A 24642-nucleotide genomic window follows, 5' to 3' on the forward strand; every position below is an offset into this window, starting at 1 on the left:
CTCCGGAAAAGGCTCATGGGGGAAGAAACGGGGCTCGGGCCAACTCTATGGCCTCACCCGGCGGAAGGGGGGGAAATGACGAAGCCGCCACGTCCGTTTTCTAATGGAAAGCCTCCATTCTCCCATACGGACTTTTAAGGAGGTGTACCCTTCGAAAGAACTTCCGGTTAGCGGTGGTGCAACGAGATGACCTTGCCCACCCAATGGAGTGTGCACACAGATCCGTTCCGCGGAGCCCGAATGCCAGCAGAAAATATTGTGGGAATTGTGTGAGAATTGTTGTCCTCGGGGCGGGAGGAGAAAGAACCCGGGCTCTTCACTGTTTGCTGTTCCCAAGCAGTAGCCGGGTTCCGGGTTTTAACGGCCAGCCATTTCTCTGTCTTCAGAGGGTTGCGGTCTTTCGGCCGGCCTCAGTTATCACCCTAACACAGTGTGGAGTTTTCCTTCGGCTCAGCGCGGCTGCCTTTGACTTTTACTCAGACCCGAGCTTTGCCGGGCGGCACACAGCGGGTGCCCTGAGGACGCTCACTCGCGCGCGTGCTCCGGGCCCGCAGCCTCGCCCCGAAAGCCCCCGCAACGGCGCACCTGACGCGCCAAAAACGAAGGTGACGTAAGACATCAGCCACGCGCGACGTTGCAACTCGCGGTGCGTAAAACGGCGAGCGCGTCGTTAAAAAGGCCGCGCGCCCTGCCCCGGCCGGCCTCCAGAGAACGGCAGGGGCCTCGGCCGACGCAGCGCCGCGCGCGGCCCGAGGCTCCAGGGAAGCCCAGAGGGCGGCCGCGCGCGGAGGCGCGGCTCCCCCGCGACAGGCGCAGCCGCAGCCGCCCTCCGCGCTCGCGCGCGGCCGGCCGGCCCCTCAGCTGGCGCGGGGATGGCGCCCAGGCGGGACCTTTTTCTCCGCGGCGGAGGCGAGGCGGAAGGCAACGCGGGGAGCGACGGCGCCCGCGCCCCGGAAGCAGTTGCCGGGCCCGTCCATGCGCCGGCACCTGGCAACCAGCGGCCAGGCCCGAGAGGGGGAAGCCGGAGCCGTCCGGTCCCCCGAGCGAGCGGGGCGCCCCGGCCGCCGCCACGATGCTGCGGGGGGCGCCTGAGGGACAAGTCACCGCGGTCGCCAGAGCCTTGTCCGCAGGTACGCGACGCCTTCTCCGCCCGCCTCCGCTTCTCGAGCGGGGGCGCCTCCCTCGCCCCTCTCCCTCGTTTCCCCTCAGAGGCGCGCGCGCGGCGCCCAGGCTGGGCGGCAGAGGCCCCGCCCCGCCCGGGTGGGGGGCCACTGTCTTCCAGGCCATGCTCAGGAGATGGGGGGCGGGGTGGTGTTTTTCTGGACGCCCCCCCCTTTCCCCCAGGAGCCATTTCTGCTGTGGTTATGATGCCCCTAGGGCTGCTTTCTAGTTTTCCAGTTGCGTTGAATATGCCAGTCTTCCCCAGCCAGTGGGGGACGGGAGTCCAGCCCATCTGGAGAGCACCGGGCTGGGGAAGGCTGGTATATGCCAAGGAGAAATCCATTAGGCACAGCTTTTATGGCGGCTTCCTTCCGAGAGAAGCTACTCCGGTGTCGTTTTTGCCTGCCTTACAGCTGTTGATGAGGTTGTGAGAGATGGCACTAAGGGGGCAACTTTAGATGGTGCTTGAAGCCTAGAAGTGGGGGTTGGCTTCGCTGTTTGTCTCTTACTTTATTACTGAGATGCTGGGGCAGGGGATAAAAGCTCTCATCTGCCTTTGTGTTACAAAGGCTATTTATGCGAAGGCAGCAGCTCCGTGGCCTGAACGAAATGTTTATACTCTTCATGCAATAAGAGAATAAATCGTCTCTCTAGGAGAGGCATCTTCCCTGCTCTTACGGCTTTCACAGGAACAGTTATGGTGGCATAACAAAATCCTTATGAGCTTGAGCTGTTATGTTTGTGGCGACGGAGCAGGTGTATGGCCTCTAAAGCAGGAAAGTAAATAAGCTTTAAAAAGTCAGTAGCCTACTAGCTAAGGGGCTGGGGTCCTGCATTCTCTTATTGGCCATGGAGAAGTCTCCTCCACAGCAAGCAGGACATGAGCTTCTTAGGGCGCAATCCTATGCATGTTTAGACCAAAAAAAGTCCTACAGTGCACAGCATGCCCCAGCCAGCATGGGGCATGCTGGGAGTTGTAGAGCTTTCTTTGGTCTAAACATGCATAGGATTGTGCCCTTAAGCTCCTAAGAATATGTCTTCTACCAACTAGGCTGGTGGCAGAAGAAAAGGCTTCCCCTCCTTCAGCCAGCACAGAAACCAAGCAGAGTGGGAGAGGAAGGAAGCCGTCCTTCCTTTGCCAGCCCACTTGCTAAGTCATCTGCATTGAATTCCTTGTTGCCGATAACTACCAGTTGTTGTTGTTCAGTCGTGTTGTTAAATATGAGGCGACCCTAAAGAGAACTCCCCCACTCCCACTGCTGAAGAATGTATTGTGTTCTTAGATTCTCTTCTAATGCTCTTTGCCCTTGTATGAATACACAGCTACAGTAAGCTAGGTTTTTACATTTGCTCCAATTAAATGCTCTTGTTTTTACAAAATTCTGCTGCTGTTTAAATTTGTCATATGTACTCATCTTTAGAATTGTTATCAGAATTTGAAAAAAGGCAGATGCTTGCAGGGTAACAAGCACTTTAGTTGGCTAACTGTATTACAAGTGATGCACTACAACTTATTTAGTGCCAGTGATGGTAACGGGTGCTGTACTTTGGTCACTTATGCTCTGGGAGATCTTCTGTCTTGGATCTTCTGTCTGCCACGGGAAATGGCTTTTGTTTCAGGCTGTAATCCTACGGGCCTCCTACTTGCTCAGACAAATTGTTCAAATGAGCTGAGGGTCTAGGGTATTCAGTTTCAAGCAGTTTCGGCCATGTTCATATTGATTTTTTGTCTTGGGCTTAATTGCCAGAATGATAGTCCTTGACCATTATTATTGTTTCTGTTTTACTAATTGCATTGCCTGTAATCCACACCATTCAAATTTACAGAATTTCTGGGGCATGCATTGTGACTCAGTATTCTTCCACTTGCTGATTCACCACAGTCCAATTAAAACCATGTATATTTATAATGGGCAGATACTTATATGTAACAACAATCTGGGAATCATTGCCATACATAACTGTGACTAAGTTATTTTATAGACTGGATTGAATTGGACAAAATAAGTTTGTATAGGTTAATGCATATGGTATGGTAATGATGCCAAACTAGGATTTGCTTCTTCATATATTTGTAGCACATATACTTCTGGCTAAATAAATTAGTGCATATAAGATCATTCACACTCTGCTGTTGAGATAGGGTGAATTCAAAAAGTTGGTTAGGGTACTCCCTAAGCTGCTCTTATGCTTTTATTCACAGCTTCTGTGCTTTGCCAAGTTGAGCCTGTGGGAAGATGGTTTGAAGCATTTATTAGGAGGCGGAACATACATGTTTCTGCCTCTTTCCAGGAGCTGGAGGATGAGAAAGAGCTCTCTGAAGAGTCAGGCGATGAAGAATTACAGCTGGAAGAATTTCCTATGTTAAAAACACTTGACCCAAAGGACTGGAAGGTAAATTATCTAATGTTGGGATTGTATTTCTTCACAGTATACTGATGGTTTCCTATGAACAGTGCTTTGAAACATTACTCTTCTAGATTGTGCTATCTTGAGAATTGATTCATCTATTATTCCTTATGTGGCTTGTTCTTAAAGACTGTTTTCAAAAGCATTGTCTCCTGAGATGTGCAAATTCAAAAATGTTTTGGGCTAATAAATTCAGTTTATATAATGATACGGAGGTCACCATCCAGTTGATACATTTAGGGTGCAGTCCCATCCATATAGTCTGCGGCCTCTGAACTTGGTGGCTGCCGAGTATCCAGTGCAGGCTGGGAGGAGAGTGGAGGCTCTGCACTCCAGCTGCCCTCCATTTCTGCTAGAAGGGCAATTTTGCCCATCTAGTGGTGGCGCCTTGGAGATAGAGGGAAGGATGCTGGGGTAGCCATAGGAAATGTTGTACGGCCATTGCCCTGTTCTCCTCCCCACCCCTAGGAATGCCCCTTTTCTCTGTCTCTGTGCTCCATTTTCTAAGTGCAGGGAGGTAGCCAGCGCAGTTCTCTCTGTGCCGGCTATGAGCGGGTGGGGAGTGCAGTTTCCTTGCTCTGACAGGAAACTGAACAATCCTATGCATAGGATTGATCTCCCCAGCTGACTTTCACCCAGAAATAGCCTTTTTTCTTTAGGGAAATTGCAGTCCTATACCCACTCAGCTGGGAGTAAACCTTGTTGAGCTCAGTGGAACTTATTTCTGAGTAGACATGCATGGAATTGCATTGTAAGTTTCCCTTTCTTGAGGAACTTAGTTACCAAACACTATTTTGTGTCCTCTCCACCAATTGATATTGGGCTGTAAAGTGACAATTTTTCCAGTGACTAATACTAACTGAATAATTCTATTCAGCTCAGTGTTAGTGGGATTGGTGGAGAAAATGAAAGATTGTAGAAGCTTGAGAATTGTTAGAAAAATATAAAGGATAAATCGCATATAAACTAACAATTGGAATATGGCTGGTTCCTGTCCTCTAAAATTCCAGTAGCAGGCATTCCTTCTGCCATGTGCTGAACTTGCTTTTGTGGAACTCTTTTTTTTTTTCCTGTGCTCACTTCCCTTTCCCCTAACACAATGCTCCCCACCTGAGCTTTTCCACATGTTTTGGACTACAAACCTCATCAGACCCAGCCACCATAGTCAATGGTCAGGGATGGTGGGAGTTGTACACAAAAGGCTGCCCTAACCCTCCTACTCTGGTTAGAGAAGCAGAGCACAGCACTATATGAGTTGCATGTGTGTTTCTCACCCCCTGCCGTGTGTTCGCGCATGCGCACACACACATGTACTTAGGGCTCTGAAAAGATGAGTATTACTCAAAATCTAGAAATTTTGAGGCCATGGGAAAAAATGGGTTTTTGTTTTGGTGTTTTGGGGAAAACCTGAAATTTGGGGGGAAATGGAAAAATAAGCAGTACTTACTTTTTAGCACTCTTTGCAGATCTAAAGTCACTTTGTTACTTTAAGACAGCCTTCCCCAACCTGATGCTCTCCAGTTATTTTCAACTTCAGCTCCCATCAGCCTCAGGCAGCGTGGCCAATGGTCAGGAATGCTGGGCATGGTAGTCCAAAACATCCAGAGGGCACCAGGTTGGGGAAGGCTGCTTTAGGAAGTTTAAGAACAGAAAGGCTGCTTTAAGTTTGTCTATGTATAACTTAGTTTCCTCATAAAATTATAATTTTTAAAAACCTTTAAAAGTGAACTCAGTAAATCGATAATTATTGCCTGAATAGATTAGAACTACATTAAATGACTGCTACAGCATCCGAAACACAGGGCTCTATATAACAAAACCCAAACTGTCGAGAATGCACCGTGGTGACTGTACTCACATGTTGGGAAACTGAACGTAAATGTCTAGCAGTAAAATATACTTTGGACCAATCATTTTAATAAGGAATGAAAGCAATAACTGTGCTGGGAATCTTACAGAGAGGATTTAAAAAACAATTTTTCCCCATGGCTTCATTATTTCCAAACGTTTTAGATTTCTAGTATTTTTTTTTCAAGTGTTATATAGTTTGCAGGGTGCAAAGGCTGGGTAACAATATATAAATACTTTGTCTTAAATTATAAAAGAAAATATTTCATAATCCAAAGCTGTTCAATTTTTGGAAAACAAAAATGGTCCTCAGCAGGGTGGAGAGGAGACTCATTCTTTTCTGAGTTTTTCCAGGTTTTTTCCCAGCCTTCACATCTCTAGGGAAGGCAGTAAGCACACTGGTGGCAAAAAACAGGCAGCTGGAGTTGAGAGAGGCCAGAGGGGTGCGGGAGAAGAATCACTTATTTTGCCACTTAGCTGCTTGCCTCAGGCAGTTGCTACTCACTAGAGATTGCTATTAATATTTGTATTTCTCTCAGAATCAGGATCACTACTCAGTTCTTGGACTGGGACGTATAAGATACAAGGCATCTCAGAAACAAATCAAAGCAGCTCGTAAGTACTTTTTGTTAATTCTTGGTATATCCCAGCCTATCTCAAGGAGCACCTCCAGCAACACCAGATAGGCTGCTCAACCAGATCAGCCTCGGATGGCTTTCTCTCTGTCCCATCAGCCAGGACAGCTAGGCTGGTGAGGATGAGGGAGAAGTCCTTCTCTGTGGTGGCCCCCACTCTTTGGAATTCCCTAAGTTCCTCCCTAAGGAACTCCGCCATGCCCCCTCTTTAATGAGCTTCCACCATGCATTAAAAACATGGTTGTTCAGGCAGGCATTTGGGGTGGGCTAGGGTAATTTTAGAAATGTGATGTTTTTAATGTTGAATTTTACTGTATAAACTTTTTATTGTTGTACATCGCCCAGAGTGGCTGGGTGACCGGCCAGATGGGTGATTAATAAATTTAATAATTAAATAAAATTAATATATTACTGTTCAGTTTAATAATTGGAAATGCTTTAGGTTATGTTAACAGTTCTGTACTGTTCTGAAAAGCATTGATTCCAAAAAGGAAGAACATTTGACTTATTGGAACATTTCCCCCAAAATCTGAGTTGCCCATCAGTTTATGGCAGCAGCTCACAGGGTCTGGTGTAAGGGTTCTAAAACTGCCATGACAGGGGCAATTCATCCACCCTCTCTTGAGACTGCAGTGGCACAATTGTTAAGCTGTGCCACAGGATTTGACTGTTGGCGTAAAGCTCCTATGCTTAGGAAAAAAACACTTTAGAATCCAAGCAATGGGGAATTAGAGCTGCTACGTCACAACATTAGAGAAAAACAGTCAGATATGTTTTAAAATTATCCCAGTTTAATGTAGAACATTTGAAATTAAGGATGATTATTATATGTTGAGTATGAGGTATTACGATATTTAGGTTCATTTACACCTCAACCCCAAATATATTTACTTAGATGTAGGTTCTACATGCATAATTTGTTGGAGCATACTTCCTTGTAGGCATGGTTAGGATTCCACCCTTAATCCCCCAATATTTTGCATATGCAGAGTTACATTTTTCCATTAATTAGATATAGAGTATCATTAGCGTTGATACCTTAAAATATGTGTGAAGTAAATACTCTGCCTTACTGTAGGAGAATACATGAAATATACACAGGTTAGGAGAAACCATTTTACATATCTTTCTGAATTCCCTTGGAGTTAGCTATACAAAGGATAGAGAAAATTTTCTGGAGTGTCTATCGAAATGCAGTGTGCTATTTATTTGTTTGCTTTTTGCTGTTTAAAAGATGTAGTGAGATAATACATAAATGAAGATGAAATCACAGAAGTCTGTTGCATCTGAACTTGACTTTTTTTCAATTGCTAGATAAAGCCATGGTTTTGAAACACCATCCAGACAAGCGAAAAGCAGCAGGAGAACAGATAGGTGAAGGTGACAATGACTACTTCACGTGTATAACAAAAGGTAAGAACTAGCTCTTACTGAATGTGTTTTGTATAGAAATATGCATGCATTTATTCAGTAGATTGGAGTTATTTGCTTATGTAGACTGTTAGATGAACAGAGCTTCTAACAAAAGGAGAGCTTGTAAGGCACCATGTATATTGATGGCATAGTGTCAATAATAATAATTAGTGTTGATATATAATAAATCAATCATGAAACAACATTGAAACAAATTTCCAGTCTGATCTTTCATAGTGCATACCATGTTCCTGAGGCATTCATATGCAGATGAGAGAGCTTGTATGTGCTGACTCAAGAGCTACATTGCATGAAATAATAGATGCATTACGGGCACGATCCCATGGCTGCTAGACGGCCATAGGATTAGTTGGTTTCCGGGAACTGACCTCAAAGCCCGCGCTCTGAGGTCACTTCCTGTAGAACCGCTTCCCTGCCCTCTCCCCTGCTGCCTCGTGGGTGGCGCAGATCGTCCCTCCACTCTGCACTTGTAAGAGCGGTGTGGAGCAGGGCAAAAGGGGGTGTCCCGGGTGTGGAGCAGGGAGTGCAGAAGCACTGGCACAACACCTCCTATGTGTTGTCCGGCCCCCCACCCCATGCTCCGATGTCCTGTGGCTAGACAGCAGGGTGACTGGAGCACAGAGGAGGTGATCCCCTCTGTGCATTGGATAGGCAGTCACCTCCGAGTTCAGAAGCGGCCGTCTATCCCCATAGGATTGCTCCCTCCGTTATGATAATTTTAGATCTTTCGTATATGTGGATACCTACCAGCTGATCTAAAGTAGCTGACATGCTAGCCCAGGTTGGTAGTCGCTTATCTAATTACCCCCTCATATCCCTATTGAGCCTGAAGTGTTGCATTGATTTCAAGAAATCTGCTGCATTGCAAGAACTGGGAAGCCTTTGAAGCATCAAGAGAGAGTGCTTATCCTCTGGTTGACGTAATGGTTTTTTTAGAATAGTGCTGAATCTCCTACTTAGAAGCCCCAATGGTAGATTTTAAGCATGTCATAGAAACACTTCATCTGTAGCTTCTGTTATTGATCCAGCAGTCTTCCACTTACTGGCAAATACAGTCACCGGGATTCTTTCTTGGCCCAGAGGTTTGGTAATACTTGTAGGGCTATTGTATTAGGGTTATATCTGTCCCTTTCCAAATTGTTCGGTGAACTAGGTGTATGTTAGCTTCACAAAACTAATATTTCTGATATGGCTGTGCACCTGTTCCTCATCATAATGTATTAAAATTAATTTAACTTTATAATTTCTGTCTTAACAATACTATTAAAAGGTCAGAAGTGTTATTTACCTCCTACTTAAAACAGAACTTTATTTCTGTTTTAAGTAAGTAATGAAAAATTCATTTTCATCCCATGAATTGATTACTTAACATAAATATTTGCAGTGCTAGTCTCTTCCATCTAGTAACTTGTGGCCATGTAATTTTCGTTTTTCAGCCTATGAAATTCTGTCAGATCCTGTGAAGAGACGAGCATTTAATAGCATAGATCCTATTTTTGATAACACTGTTCCTTCTAAAAGTGAAGCAAAGGAAAACTTCTTTGAAGTTTTTTCACCAGTTTTTGAGAGAAATGCCAGGTAAGCTATGTTACGGGCTACTGAAAGTATCACCTTAAGGGTGGTGAAAAGCAGCTAAGCCAGTTATTTGAGACCTTGCTGCTGGAGAGTTGTGTCTACATACTATGTAGGTTGATATAATTAAAATTGGTTTACAGGTACTAAAACTTTGTCTGGTTCCTTTAGTTTCCTAGTAGTGTACCCTGGTGATACCATCAGAGCATTTTGTTAGACAGCTGGAGAAGGTCCATCCTTCTGCGCCGATTGTTCGTTCTGAAACCATTGTTAATAATTACTACAGCTTAAGTGCTAAGGCATTTGCCTGTGTACATGACCTTGCAAGGCCTAGCCTCCAGCATGGTGCATGGATAGTTTTCTCTACTTTTGTCAGGGCAAGGGAGAAGCTATACCAAAATAGTGTCTGTCCTTGGGCCAGACATGTGTCAGTCTAGAGCAGGGATAGGCAACCTGGTATCCTCCATATGTTTTGGACTGCAATTCCCAGAAGCCCCAGCTAGAATGGTCAATGGTCAGGGATTGTTAGAGTTGTTGTCCAAAACATCTGGAAAGCACCACATTGCCTTCTCCTGGTCTGGACTTTTGTAGATCAGTGTTGCATTGCATCTAGCAGTTGTAGCAATTTTTAGCTGTGTGGCACTTGGTTATATTTTCACAGCATCATGGGTCAGCTCAAAACACCAGCACCGAGACGTAGTCAACTTGGAACACATGGCGCTGTTGTTCTACCTCATGCTCAGAATTCATTTCTTTTCAACTTGAAATCCCATTGAAGTAGATAAAGTTCAGGGGATTAAGCATGCAGATCTGCATTCTCCAGGTTAAACTTTTCATATTAATGAATAATGTGCATATATCTCTTAATTGGTACAGATGGTCAAATAAGAAAAATATACCTAAGCTTGGGGATATGAACTCATCCTTTGAAGAAGTGGATGCATTTTATTCGTTCTGGTAAGTGGACTAACCCTCTCTGTCTTGAAAGTACAGTATGAGGTATGCAAAAATTGTATGGGAAAACGTCTGGTAAAATCACAACAGTTAGATTTGCAGAAGTCTAAATATGAAAATTTGTAAGGTCGTTGAAGTCTTCAGCTGAAGAATAAATGATGTGGCTGGGCATCGACACTGTGACCCTGTTATTCAATTTTGGACAATTATTCATGCAGTTTGAGACCATTCTCTCACTTCCCCCCAAAATAGATTGTTATTAATAGTCTGAAACAGTTGTAGTGTAAGATCTTCAGATGACAGCTTGTGACTTATGGGAAACATACTGTTATTTTTTACTAGCAAACAGATGTGCCTAATTTTAACGTAGTTATTGCTTTCCCGTAGATCTAGGCTGTGGTTACATAGGAATGCAATAGCCAGATTGTAGGGAAGGGGATTCATGTGAGAAGGAGTACACTGATCTGCACCTCCACACATTGGCTTCAGACATAGGCATGGTTCTTTCCCTTTACTCATACATCAATGGAGTGAAATGGGATGGCTCCATAGGGGAGCAGCATGTACCCTGTTCCCATATTATAAGCATCAGCCCTGTACCATAAAATAATGACCAGCATGAAAGTGACATTCACTAGTATTCTAAATTACATGTAGGTTTCCTCAACCTTGGTAAAGTTCATGCAGCAGAAATACATAAGACAGCTAACAATATAATCTCTGCCGAGCTGTCACATTACAAATGCAAGCGATTAAAAATAATGTTAAAATATACTGAGGAATTTGCAGTAGCACTTTCCCAACATTTTATTAATCATCAACATTAATCATTGTGTTGCCTTTCTCTTGATAGGTATAATTTTGATTCTTGGCGGGAGTTTTCTTATTTAGATGAAGAAGAAAAAGAAAAAGCAGAATGGTATGTAAGTAAAAGGGTCCTTTTAAGGGTGTGATTAATATACCAAAAATTCAGTTCACGTGTCATATCGTATTACAGATATGATTCAGAAATTTAGATAATTTACAGTGCAATCCTATACATGTTTACCTGAAACTCAATCCTATTGAGTTTAGTGGAACTTACTCCTAGATAAGTGTGCATAGGATTGCAGCTTTACCTAGTAAGCCTGTTTGAGCTCAGTGGAACTTACTTCTGAGTCAACATTCATAGGATTGTGCTGTCAAATATTAATAGTGTGACAATATATAGCCCAGAGTGACTAGTCAAGACACATTAATATGGATTTTTTTGCCTATATGAACTAGTGTTTTATCCTCTCAGTTAGGGTGATTAAAGAATGACATTGATAAGTCCCATCCCCCCGATTCTTTCATTGTATATGAATGCTTGAAATGGTAGCACTAATGTTAATGATAATGGGTATTGAAACATGAGTGGTGATTCTGGATTAATCCAGAAAAAAAGGATCTTGTGTATAGGCTTTGTATAGTTTCCCCAAGTAATTATGGCAGGCCTGGCTGTGCTCAAAGAGAAGCAGTCCAAAGGAAAGTTCCATTCTTCTCTAGTTACTCAGTATTGTGCTAGGAAAAAAATTACTAAGTACTTTCTCTCTTTCCCGTCCACCCTGGCTGGGAGAGACTGTGAATGCAAGAAAGAAGCAGATTTGGAAGGCTTTCTGATTTTAGGAAGAACATAAAGGAGGGTGGGTTACGAGGACAGTCAGGATTGTATGTGTGCACAAACTTCAGAGCTTTTATTCCCGCAACGCATGTAACTGAATGGCAAATGGTAAGTGTGTGTCAGGGTATATGAGCATAGTTTGTGTGTAAGACAGTAACTGGCTTGACCAAAAGATACCTTGTTAAATTGCAAAGAGTTTATCCTATAAGAATAAATATTTACTACTAGTTCTGGTTTTTGTAAAAAGCTAAATAAAAAAATCATTGTTTGGAAAGCTGTTTGATTGAAAACTTAATGAATTTGATGGAGCATTTCCAGATTGTGGCCTGTTTTGTAAATGTTCTGTTGAGTTTACAACACTTCTAGAACTGATTTTGTACTTAGTATAGCCTGACTTTCTACCTGAAGTCTTTCATCTCTCTCTGCAGTCGAGATGAGAGGAGATGGATTGAAAAGCAGAACAGAGCAGCTAGAGCATTAAGGAAAAAGGAGGAGATGAACAGAATAAGGACACTAGTTGGTAAGTGTCAGCTCAGCTTTTTCAAGGAGACTGGCTCAATAAATTTCAGCTTTTATATGTCCCCTGCATAGACATATTATCTTTCTTTTCTTAGATACTGCATACAGCTGTGATCCCAGAATAAAGAAATTCAAGGAAGAAGAAAAAGCAAAGAAAGAAGCAGAAAAGAAAGCGAAGGTAGAAGCAAAACGAAAAGAACAGGAGGAGAGAGAGAGAGTAAGTTTCAAATGATATACGTAGTGCTGGAAATTCAGAACGTTTTAAATGCATGCAAAATGCTTTGGCCTTTCTGCCAGTTTCACAGACTACACAATGGGTTAGATCCACACTTGGAGTAGACACATTGAAATCAATGGGATTTAAGTTAGTCATGATCACCTTGAGACCCATTTATTTCAACGGGTCTGCATCAAACCCATGGAACATTATATTACCCTGAGTATTGCTGTTTTGTGGCAGACTCTGTAACAATTTTAATTGTTTCAGTTGTGCACAATAAGGTATTTGAACTTAACCCAAGCAATACATTGTGTTTTCCTGGAAGATTTCACATTCCACCTGATCACATACATTACATGTGTTTGGCCCAAGAACGTAAGCAAAAGGAAGTTGCTAAGTGTAAAGAACTCCATTTTAAACCTGTTTCATTACCATAACTATTTGTGACATACCCACTTGCTCCAGTCCTGTCATGCTGAAAGATTTTAGAGAATACAGATGATTGCTAGAGCCTGTGAAAATCTGAAATATCTGTAGCACAGGAATTGTTAAAGACTATTAAAAGTGGTTTAGGTGTGTGGCCTTGAAATCATGACAAATATACATCCTTCGTTAGTTTCCTAGCCTATTATTTTAAAAACTGGTATTTGTATCATTGCTCCTGTTTGAGTGGCGAAAGCACCGCAAACTGCTTTTAACTTGACATAGATATGGTATCAGACTTGAGTGATTCCAGAGTTTTCTTCTGTCTCAGCAAAGGCAAGCAGAATTAGAAGCAGCACGATTAGCCAAGGAGAAAGAAGAGGAAGAAATTAAACAACAAGCACTGCTGGTGAAAAAAGAGAAGGATATACAGAAAAAAGCAATTAAGAAGGAAAGGCAAAAACTGCGAACAACCTGCAAGGTATATGACTAAGTGCTGTAGTTAAATCCAGATTTTATAAGGGTTCAATATTGGTCCATAATAGCACTCATTATTACTCCTAATCTTAGGATAGGAACCTTAATACCTTATTAATATTTTACAGTCCTTGCTTAAAATACTATATAACCTCACCTCCAATTTTGCTTTCATTATTAAAAAATATGGTGAACTGAAGCAAGCTATGAAGGTTATCCTAATTTTATTTTGTGTGTGTGTGTGTATGTTGCGCACGCGCACGCACACACACACGGGTTAAAGAAAGGGTGCTGAAAATATTAGGATTCTAAACTGCATTAATTATATGAAGAGTACTAGAACTTGACATGTATTCCATTTAGGTAGCGTGCTTTGAACAGAATCAAATAAACCTTTATTGTGGCTACTGTAAGTGAATTTGGATTCAGGCTTCAGTTTATTCAGAGAGGAAGGGGGTATCTATGTATGTATATCTAACACAGAGCGAGAGAATGGCCCTGTTTGGATGTAATGGTGGCATTTGGCAGCAATTTGTGGGTTAATTAAACAACCCCAAGGTAACCTATGGTTTGTTCTTGGGTTAAACTTGGTCTTGTTTAACCCATGAACAACCCCAAATACCCAGTTTTGGACATCGTGGAAACAACCCACGAATGCCGCAATCGTAGGTTCTCGCTAGAAACTGGAAGTGGCTCTCGCATCCCCATAGTTTGCCACTGAACACTGTCATTATAGCTGAACAGGGCCACTGACTTGGGTTGCTAATAAAAAGACTTTGTATACAGGAATTTCAGCTATTGAAAGAAAGAACTTCTCTTCTAACTGAAATACTATTGAGACCGATAGTCAAGATTGCTTACATTCCATTCAAACTTTGTATCACTTCACTCCGTAATCACATCTCTGAATATTTTATATATGATTCTGTATTTTCCGTTCACGTTTTAAAAGGTAGTGGAGGCTCCCAGCTTAATTTTCACATGCATCTAGCCACAACAGATGGACTCTTCTAGGCGATTTAGTATGCCTTGGGGAGCACATCTCCCAGTATGAGCTCACCCATTCTCTCAGATTTCAAGAAGGGGTCTTCAGTCCACAATGTACAGCACAGGTTTCCTTTAACAGGGCATTTTCTGTCAAAGTCCACTTGTGCAAGTCCTGCGAGTAACTTTTGAAATCTGTAGCAGTTTTAAAAAATCTTATCTAAGAACCACTGCAAAATGTTTGTTTAGTGCACATCCGGTTTTATTGTCTGAGGTTTGAAATTGTAATTATATGTTTTATTCTGTTGGTCTTTTATGATTTGATGTTTCTTCTGTAAGCAGCCTTAACATGTGCATAAAAGAATTGCATAAATACAATTCTTAGGGAGGGGAATAACTTTCAGAGATGAAGTTGTCCTGCAACTTAAGGCAAATTCACATTGCCCTGATTCATATATCGCAACAACCCACAGTTTAAACAAACTGTAGGTTATTATGAACAAGTGAGTGCTGACCCCTGGCCACTCCCACTGCACTTAACAACCCAGGGTCCCCCCAACAATCCAGTTGTGCTTGCTGGAGGAGGAAAAACCGAGACTTGGAACAGAGGCATACACACACGCTCACTCTCTTTCAAAATAAGAGGTGGCATCGTTGAAATTAAAGGCCTCCAATATGCTTTTCAAAACATATGTGAAGATAGGTGTAATTAGTATTTTCATTACTTTTACTCAGGGAGGTAAAGATACATATTAACAACACTTTTAAAAAACTAGACATTTGAATTCCAAAAGCAACACTTTCCAACACAGCATAATCTAAAGAAGTTCTGTGTTTTCAAAGGAGAAGTTACGCTTTTGATGACAACGTTATCCATGAAAGCTGTCTACTTAAATGAAGAATTATAATTTATGGCTGTAATGCCCAAATCAAACACTTCGTTGACTGTATACAGTTTTTCTGTAACCTGAAGATAAAGCATGTGGTGCTCTACTTTCAGAACTGGAATTACTTTTCTGACAATGAGGCAGAGTGTGTTAAGATGATGGAAGAAGTAGAAAAGCTTTGCGATCGTCTGGAGTTGACAAGGTATGTATTCCTGACCTACAAGTTATGATTTTTGACCTTCACCTTTCTACTAGATCTGAAATATCGTTCAATAATTTATTTTTAGTCTGCAGTGCTTGAATGAAGCACTTACATCTACAACAAGGGAAGAAGGAAAGGCTGCTGTAGAAAAACAGGTAATTATATTAAACTTTTGTAACTGAATCAACACTGAAAATATTGGTGTGAACCTGCTGAAAACATGCATTATGTTGTACTGAAAACAACTTGCTGGGCAGAATTACATCTCTCAAGAGAATTTGCAGATGTTTACATGAGAATCTATATGTAAGAGTAGTATGCTGTCTAGAGGTTTGCAAATAAATCTTTGAACACAACAGTTCTACATGCTTAAGGGATAAACAAGAAGAAAATGGGGATACTGCCTCTTTTTCTTAGTGGCAGCACGGGATAATTTGAAACCTCAGGACATTATATCTAAATGTTTTAAAGGATGGTAAAGGTATGTATGTGAACCTGTATGTCAAAGAACGTGGACTTGAACAGTGATCGAATTTTATGCAGGATTCATATATCTCAGCAAAGTAATTACTGTTGGAGAGCAGGATGGGTGGGTGAAGACTAAGGCATTGCGTGTTCTGTTACGCTACCAAACCAAATTAAAAACTTCAGCTTAAAACTGACAATTCTGTCATTGTGGTTATACCATGAATATGGTTAGTGTTGCGCATATGTGGGGAAATCCTGGTGACGCAAATTCCCTTTTTCATTATTGGGCTAGGGATTTCTCCCTCAGTTATACATCTAAAACTTCCCATTACGTGCAGTTCTTTTGCACAAATTTAGGGAAATCTTGCTTAATCATTTCTGTGAGAAATCTATGTTCTAGGATTATAAAGTTATTTGATTACTTTTGCGGCGGTTGCTATCTTTTTTTTTTTACTTTGTTTTGTGTTGGAAACCAATGGACTTCTTCTCCCACAGTGACAATGGGAACAAAATGAACCAGGGAACTTGTGGCAATTATTTAATTCTTGGGGAAAGACTTTTGTGTTTGCAGTAATCGTGTTTTTATATTCATATAGATAGATGAAGTAAATGAACAGATAAAGAGAGAGAGAGAAGAAGTAGATGCTCGTATGCGACAAGCAACAAAGAGTTCTGAGAAATCATCTAGTGGAGGTGTTGGTGGAAATAAGAATTGGTCTGAAGATGACTTACAGTTACTAATTAAAGCTGTAAACCTCTTTCCTGCTGGGACTAATTCAAGGTATAGATATTGAGCAGTGTATATAGGCAGTCTTGTGTTAAAGAAAGAGCAGCCAGGAGATTGATTCTTATCTGCTTATCAGTTAAATTGATTTGTGAATATTTGCTTTTAAGGGTATCTCCAACCTGCAGAAACAGTTTTCTGCCTAGTTCATAAAGTCTTTCCAGCTGAATACTGACTGTTTTCACATTTTCTCTTTATAAATAATCTGTATTTCTGACTGCATAATTTCAGCTAGATTGTAATTGGGGTGGGGTGGGGGAATGAGCTGAAGGCCAATCTATGTTCAAGGGAAGGTTCTTCCTCTAGCAATCTCTCTAAAAGTTCCTTCCAAGTACTTACATTGTACTTGATTTGTAAAATATAAGGCATGGCTGATAATTTATTATTTTGAAAGATGCACACGGGTAATCCAAAAACCATTCTGTTGCATCCAACAAGTAATTTTGCTCTTGGATAAAAAATACAGTTCCTTGTCAAATAATGCATTTATTGGTGTTTGTGCTTTTTTAAACTAGCCAGTCAATTAATTGCAAGAATTGGTACATTCTTGGAAGGATATTTATAAAGCTTCTTTGTTTTCCTTGTGCTTATAAATAGGTGGGAAGTTATTGCCAATTACATGAATTTGCACTCTACTTCAGGAATAAAGCGAACAGCAAAAGATGTTATCAACAAAGCAAAGAGCCTCCAGAAACTTGGTATCTTTATCTTTGTAAGATGGTCTGCATGCTTCCATTTTACTTACTAGTAAAATCAGCTGACGTTCTGCAAGCATAACTACATTCCTGGCTGCTATTACCCATTTCCACTCTCCTCCCTCAATATGATGCAGAGTCAAGTATGTGAAGGGTAAACCGCCATACCCATCCAGTCCTCTATCTTGGCTGGACCGCTGGCTGCTATTATGACAAATACCTTATATCCTAAGGCTTGAATGAAAGATAGAATCATAGAATAGTAGGGTTGGAAGGGGCCTACAAGACCATCGAGTCCAACCCCCTGCTCAATGCAGGAATCCAAGTCAGAGCATCCCTGACAGATGGCTGTCCAGCCTCGTCTTGAATGCCTCCAGTGTGGGACAGCCCACTACCTCCCTAGGTAATTGGTTCCATTGTCGCATTGCTCTAACAGTCAGGATGTTTTTCCTGATGTTCAGCCGGAATCTGGTTTCCTGTAACTTGAGCCCATGATTCCGTGTCCTGCACTCCGGGATGATCGAGAAGAGATGCTGGCCTTCCTCTCTGTGACAACCTTTCAAGGACTTGAAGAACGCTATCCTATCTCCCCTCAGTCTTCTCAAGGCTAAACATATCCAGTTCTTTCAGTCTCTCTTCATAGGGCTTTGTTTCCAGTCCCCTGATCATCTTTGTTGCCCTCCTATGAACCCTCTCCAGCTTGTCTGCATCCTTAAAGCGTGGTGCCCAGAACTGGACACAGTACTCCAGATGAGGCCTAACCAGGGATGAGTAGAGGGGAACTAGTACTTCCCAGGATTTGGAAGCTATGCTTCTATTAATGCAGCCCAAAGGAGCATTTGCCTTTCTTGCAGCCACATCACATTGTTAGCTCATACTCAGCTTGTGATCTACAACAATTCCAAGATCCTTCTCACTTGTAGTGTTGAGCCACGTATCCCCCATCTTGTAACTGTACATTTGGTTTCTTTTTCCTAGGTGCAGAACTTGGCATTTATCCCTATTAAATGTCATTCTGTTTTCTGCCCAGTGCTCCAGTCTATCCAGATCACTTTGAATTTTATTTCTGTCTTCCAAAGTATTAGCTATCCCGCCCAATTTTGTGTCATCTGCAAATTTGATCAGCATTCCCTGCACCTCCTCCTCCAGGTCATTAATAAAAATGTTGAAGAGCACTGGGCCCAGGACTGAGCCCTGTGGTACCCCACTCGTTACCTCTCCCCAGTTGGAGAAGGTCCCATTGATAAGCACTCTTTGAGTCCAGTTCTGTAGCCAACTGTGGATCCACTGGATCGTTGTTTCATCTAGCCCGCTTTGAGCTAGTTTGCTCATCAGGGTATCATGGGGCACTTTGTCGAAAGCTTTGCTGAAGTCGAGGTATATGATGTCTACAGCATTCCCACGGTCCACCAGGGAGGTTACTTGATCAAAAAATGAGATCAGATTCGTCTGGCAGGACTTGTTCTTGACAAATCCATGTTGGCTTTGAGTAATCACTGCATTGTTTTCAAAGTGCTTACAGATGGATTGCCTTATCATCTGCTTCCAGAATCTTCCCAGGGATTGATGTCAGACTGACTGGTCTGCAGTTCCCAGGTTTCTCCTTTTTACCCTTTTTGAAGATAGGGACAACATTAGCCCTCCTCCAGTCATCTGGCACTTCACCCGTCCTCCATGATTTCTCAAAGAGAATAGACAGTTCTGAGAGTTCTTCTGCCAGTTCCTTCATTACTCTAGGATGCAGTTCATCTGGCCCTGGAGATCTGAACTCATTAGGTGTTCCTTGACCATATGCCTATCGATCACAAGCTGCAATCCTGCCCCTTCAGCCTGTACTTCGCCTTTGCCAGGGGGGTCATAGACCCTCTTTTGGGAGAAGACTGAGCCAAAGTAGGAATTGAGCACCTCTGCCTTTTCTTTGTCATCTGTTATCGTTTTGCCATCCTTATTTAATAGCTGAACAACCATTTATTTCCTTTGCCTTTTACTATACACGTAGCTGAAGAAAGCCTGTTTTTAGCATCCCTTGCTAACATCAGCTCGTTCTCAGCTGTAGCCTTCCTGATGCCATCCCTGCAATTCTGGGCTACCTGCCTGTACTCTTCCTTTGTTACTTGGCCTTCTTTCCACTTCCTATATGTGTCTTTTTTTGTTTTCAGGTCATCTCTAAGCTTTTGTGAAGCCACATTGGCTTCTTCTGTTGTCTTCCACCTTTTCTTCTTGTTGGAATTGTTTGTAATTGTGCCTTGAGAATTTTCTTTTTTTAAAAGCTCCCACCCATCTTGAACTCCTTTTCTCGTTAGTGTCAGTTGCCATGGGACCTCACTGATCATTGCTCTGAGTTTATTAAAATCGGCTTTCTAAAATCCAGGGTATGCATTTGACTACACTCGGCTTTTGCTTCCCTTAGAACCAAGAACTCAAGTACAACATGGTCGCTTTCCCCCAGAGTTCCTGTAACTGCTATTTTATCCACTAAGTCATCTCTGTTGGTTAGGATCAAGTCAAGGATGGCCGATCATCTAGTTCCTTCCTCTACTTTCTGTAGGAGGAAGCTATCTGCCACACAAGTCAGGAATTTCCTGGAGGGGCCATGTTTTGCAGAACTTGTCTCCCATCAAATATCGGGGAAATTGAAGTCCCCCATTACTACTACATCATGCTTCCTTGAAACATTGGCTATTTGCTTTTCAAAAGTTTCATCCTCGTCTTCTCCTTGATTGGGTGGCCGGTAGTAGACTCCGACCACCAGGTTCCTTTTCTTCTTTGCTCCATTTATTTTGATCCAGGTGCTCTCGATGGGGCTACCAAGCTCCTCCTGTATTTCTGTGCAGAGATAAGTATTTTTCGCATACAGTGCAACCCCGCCTCCCTTTCTGTTCCTCCTGTTCTTTTTGAACAAGTTATATCCTTCGATTGCTGTATTCCAGTCATGAGTCATCCCACCAAGTCTCAGTTATACCTATCAAGTCATAATTTCCCTCCTGTATTAAGAGTTCAAGTTCGTTCTGTTTGTTTCCCATACTCTGGGCATTAATATATAGACATCGAACACCATATGCTTCATAGTCTGGGCGTTCTGGTTACATGTGTCTGAAGACTATTATTGGGCGCTATTAGAACTGTTCTCTCTGTTGCAGTGCATGAGCCTATGTCCATTGTTACCCCCAACTTTACATCTCCCTTCCCCATAGGATTCAGTTTAAAGCCCTCCTGATGAAGTTCTTCATGCTGTGGCCAAACACATTCTTCCCATCCTTTGTGAGGTGCAACCCGTCCCTTGCCAACAGCCCATCTTCCAGGAAGTATAGCCCGTGGTCCCAGAATCCAAATCTTTCTCGTCAGCACCACCTTCATAGCCAGTCATTCACCCAGAGTATTTTTGTTCCCTTTCTGTCCCTCTTCTAACTACTGGAAGTATGGATGAGAAAACTATCTGGGCCCCAAAGTTCCTGAGTTTCCTTCCCAAAGCTTCAAAGTCTGACATGATTTTACAGCCTTATCTGTAATGGGGGCATCTTGAGCTATGTGTGCCAAATTCCAGCTTTCTGTCACTGGGGAAGTACATTTAATAGTGTTGATGCTCCTCATGAGGAAAGACTCGATGTCACTTTAAAATGATGTAACATCATGACCTTTTGGGAAGAAATAATTCCCCAGCTATTACAGATAGTTGTCTCTGTTCACTAAGGAAAGAAGGGGTCACATTAATTGATGGGGAAATGTACTGCATTTTCAGTTTAAAGGTGAAAATTTAGTGTATTGAGTATTGCCAGATTATCATTTTTATCACAGGTTGAATTTCTAGGTCTATTACAATTGGCCTTTGAAGCGTGATTTGAAACATCAGCCAATTTACTGTAAAATGTTCGTTTGAGGATAATTACTTAAAAGATAAAATATTAGTAACAGTTCGCTAACCAGTTTCTTATCTTCCCTAGACCCTCATCAAAAGGATGACATAAATAAGAAAGCTTTTGATAAATTTAAAAAAGAACATGGAGTTGTGCCACAGGCAGACAGTGCTACACCATCAGAACGTTTTGAAGGTAAATGGGAAAGAATTAATCAATATTGTATGTAACATTCTAACTCTGCATCACATTTGGTTAAGTACCATGCCTCCAAGTCTGCCGAAGGATGCTTTTAGAAATATTTCCACTGTATGCCACTGCCTTGGCCCTGTAAGATCAGTGTAGCCGAAAATAATGCTAGGCCTATGTACTTAAATGTCTCTCTCGCTACTTGTGTGGGAATCCACAGCTAACTGAACCAGGTTTTGGAGGCTGTCATCTCCAGTATAAATGCTCTTTCAAAAGCACTAGACCTTGTGAATGTGGAAGTGTATCAGAACACTTGCTGGAAGAAAACTTATCAGTTTTTCTGAACTACTAACTTCTAATTGTTGACATGCAAAAGGGTTCTAGAGCAGCCTTTCCATAGATGTTTTGGGCTTCGACTCCCATCAGCCCCGGCCAGCATGGGCATTGTATTCCAAAACACCTGGGGGGGGGATCAGGTTGGGAAAAGGTGCTCTAGAGCTTGGAGTAAAGGCATCAGGGAGAGGAGGGGTGCTAGACAATTCCCCAGTAGGACCATTGCAGAGCTATCTTTCACTAGGATCATCTTGATTTTAAACACACTTTGCTCATTTGTGTATCTATATTGTTTCAATAGCCCCATTTACAGATTCATCTCCTTGGACAACAGAAGAGCAAAAACTTTTAGAACAAGCTCTGAAGACATATCCAGTAAATACTCCTGAAAGGTGGGAGAAAATAGCAGCATCTGTTCCAGGCAGATCTAAAAAAGACTGCATGAAGCGATATAAGGTAGGAAAATGCTGCTTTTGTTTTGTTTGCGCAATATGTTGAATGAGTCTCAAAGCATTACTAGCTTAGGACATAAGGTTGTTTGCTCCTTTCCACACCAGTACTTTGGTAACTCTTCAATGCCATAGAAACATTGTTCTTTACAAGAGAAATCTTCAACAAAGTAGACAGTACCTTGCTGAGCATACTAATTGGCAAACCAGCTTATTGCCCAAGATTATAAGGCAAGTCATCATTAACCTTGCCTTTTTCTAGTTTTAACTAATGCCTGGTCCATAGCAAGTGTCCCCACCACCACCACCACCGATGGCAGGACTGCTGAAAAGTCAACCGTTATACATGTATGCTGAAAGTCAAACTGTCCCTCCATAAGGTAAACTCGGGGACTGGTTAGCAATCTAGGTCAACTACTTCATTTTGGTAGGGGTTTCCCTAAGCAGTGGCTTATAAATCTTTTAAAATAAAGTATAGCACCTCACTGCTTGTATGGGATTACAGCCGCCCCACTGTAGGTGCATAATTTGACACCGACCATTTTTAGAGTTTTAATATGTATTCCCTCCCACAAACCCCAGTTTGGAATCTGATCTGGTAAAATGGAATCTGATCTGCTCTATCCATTCGTAACACAAGCTTTAGCAGTTGGGGGCAGGGAAGAGAGAAGGTTAATCACAAAATTACCTGGCATTGAGGCAAAGTGCAATACATGTTTGGGCATGCCCCTCTCACTCTGAAGTGAGAGCCTACTAATTATGAGTATTTATGGATAGTGATTGCTTGAAACTTGGTCTGACCTTGATAGGACTTGAGTACTCTTTCTAGTTGCTCCGTACTTGCAATAATCAGGACCTGCCTAGGAAGTTCTGCTAGATAAAAATAATATGAATCTCTCTCTTTCTCCCTCCAGGAACTTGTTGAAATGGTTAAAGCAAAGAAGGCTGCCCAAGAGCAAGTAGTGAATGCTGCTAAAATTAAGAAATGAGATTCTGAATGACAATCGATAAGTGTTTTGTTTTATAATAAAAATACAAATACAGAACATGACTTTTATTCTTTATAGTTGGTTGTATAGTTATTTGTGGCTGTAGTAAGTTGTGGACTTCAATCTAATTTGAAAAAGCATCAGGACTATCAGCTATGGCAACTGAAAACGAAATGCCACAGTGAACTTTGTCTTGTACATCTTTAAAGGCTTATCTTCCACACAGGCAGCATCCTTGGTTTGTTGTGGAACATCAAAACTAGGCTTTAGTCAAGGGCGAAAAATCAATTTGCTAGTGTTAAAAGTTTAGAATGCTATCACAAATCTCCCCAAAGCATCCATTAAACCTTTAGGAAAGCTTTATATAAAGGTCAAACACGAAGCCAGTACATGCCGCTTCGGAGTCTGTTGTAATCAGGGAGTTGTTCAACTGGCCCTGTAATTTCAGAAACAAAAATAATTACTTCAAAGTAGAGATTACTTTTGTAAAAAGAAAGCTAGCTACTAATGAAATCCTTACCTACAGCAGCAATCGCAGGGCACTTATCATAGATATATTTTGTGCAGACATCTCTGATAGTTTGAGCATCAATTGCCTGAAATATGAAGTACACCGTCTTTCTGGCAGTTTTACTTAAAACGTCAGCAGAAATTACCCACACACTTTAAAACATAATAGGAACTCCTCTGAAAGCCAAGATCCTCAGGAAACTGAATTGCAGCATGCACAAAGCCACAATTTGTAGCTGTTATAGAAATGTTTTTAAAAAACAAAACTGAACCACCATGACACTTACTTCAATTCTTGTTTCAAGTTCAGGAATTGGGATTCGACGATTGTAACACAACATTTGTCGTCCAATGTCTTCACAAATGGGAGTGGATCCTAAGATTAGAAATTCTTAGCTTGTATGCAAATCAATCAAACTGGATGTAAAAGAAAAACACAATCACAGATCATACCATCCAGTTGTAGCAACATGTTGGTTTTTAGAAGATTCTTAGCACGAGCTACCTCGCTTTCAGTAATGCTGGTGCACAGTCGTATCCTGAAACAATGAGAGATGGAGTACTTGAATAATTCAGCTGCTACTTTTGCTCATGAGACATTATCCCTTTTTTTAATACTTCACAGGGTCTACCTAGAACAAACATTTGCACAATGTAAATAATTCAGAAACAGGATAGCTTTCAATAGCCTGTTCCTGTAAGCCCCTGCAAAGGCAGAACAACTCAGAGAAGTGGGCAGGTTCAGATGCTGGCTCAAGGCCATAACCGGTAACCTTCCACCAGGCTCCAAACCAAACACTAACTGCAGCCATGAGCACTTCTGTGCCACTGCAAGCTTGCTACTTTGTAAAAGCAAAGCACAAGGACACTTGTATGATCTTGTAGGAGAACATAAGAAGAGCCATGCTGGATCAGACCAAAGGTTCATCTAGTCCAGCATTCTTTCACACATTGCCAACTACCTGCCTGTGGAGAAACCCACAAGTAGGACATGAGTGCAAAAG

The 24642-nt window shown here is 41.9% G+C and overlaps 2 protein-coding genes across 6 annotated transcripts in view; one reads left to right on the forward strand and one right to left on the reverse strand.

The window, feature by feature from the left end:
- The first annotated feature begins 136 nt into the window (after positions 1 to 136).
- Positions 137 to 23210, forward strand: DNAJC2 (DnaJ heat shock protein family (Hsp40) member C2). 4 transcript variants are annotated; one of them, XM_084811480.1, is made up of 17 exons: positions 137 to 646; positions 3365 to 3555; positions 5958 to 6033; positions 7368 to 7466; positions 8924 to 9065; positions 9936 to 10016; positions 10867 to 10932; positions 12084 to 12175; positions 12270 to 12391; positions 13149 to 13298; positions 15279 to 15367; positions 15453 to 15522; positions 16432 to 16616; positions 17217 to 17317; positions 21256 to 21363; positions 21992 to 22146; positions 23054 to 23210. In XM_084811480.1, exons 2-17 carry the CDS (start codon positions 3523 to 3525, stop codon positions 23126 to 23128), a joined length of 1644 nt encoding a protein of 547 aa, XP_084667606.1. In that variant the 5' UTR covers positions 137 to 646; positions 3365 to 3522; the 3' UTR covers positions 23129 to 23210. The 4 variants fall into 4 exon arrangements, 3 of the variants coding, with proteins under 3 accessions (XP_084667606.1, XP_084667604.1, XP_084667607.1); XR_014784531.1 differs by lacking the exon at positions 137 to 646 and adding an exon at positions 978 to 1130 and having other exon boundaries at positions 17217 to 17331; positions 23054 to 23193; XM_084811478.1 differs by lacking the exon at positions 137 to 646 and adding an exon at positions 978 to 1130.
- The window catches only part of PMPCB (peptidase, mitochondrial processing subunit beta), a 16232-nt gene continuing 14768 nt past the window's right edge, over positions 23179 to 24642 (reverse strand). For both annotated transcript variants that reach the window (XM_084811483.1, XM_084811482.1), the window contains exons 10-13: positions 24092 to 24177; positions 23926 to 24014; positions 23649 to 23724; positions 23179 to 23564 (exon numbers count right to left, since the gene is read on the reverse strand). In XM_084811483.1, the coding sequence (XP_084667609.1) occupies positions 23500 to 23564; positions 23649 to 23724; positions 23926 to 24014; positions 24092 to 24177 (316 nt within the window). In that variant the 3' untranslated portion in view covers positions 23179 to 23499. The remainder of the gene's footprint in view (positions 23565 to 23648; positions 23725 to 23925; positions 24015 to 24091; positions 24178 to 24642) is intronic.

Source organism: Heloderma suspectum, chromosome 7, assembly GCF_057233095.1.
Source record: "Heloderma suspectum isolate Gila_16-S chromosome 7, 16-S_ref, whole genome shotgun sequence".
Taxonomy (NCBI): Eukaryota; Metazoa; Chordata; class Lepidosauria; order Squamata; family Helodermatidae; genus Heloderma; species Heloderma suspectum.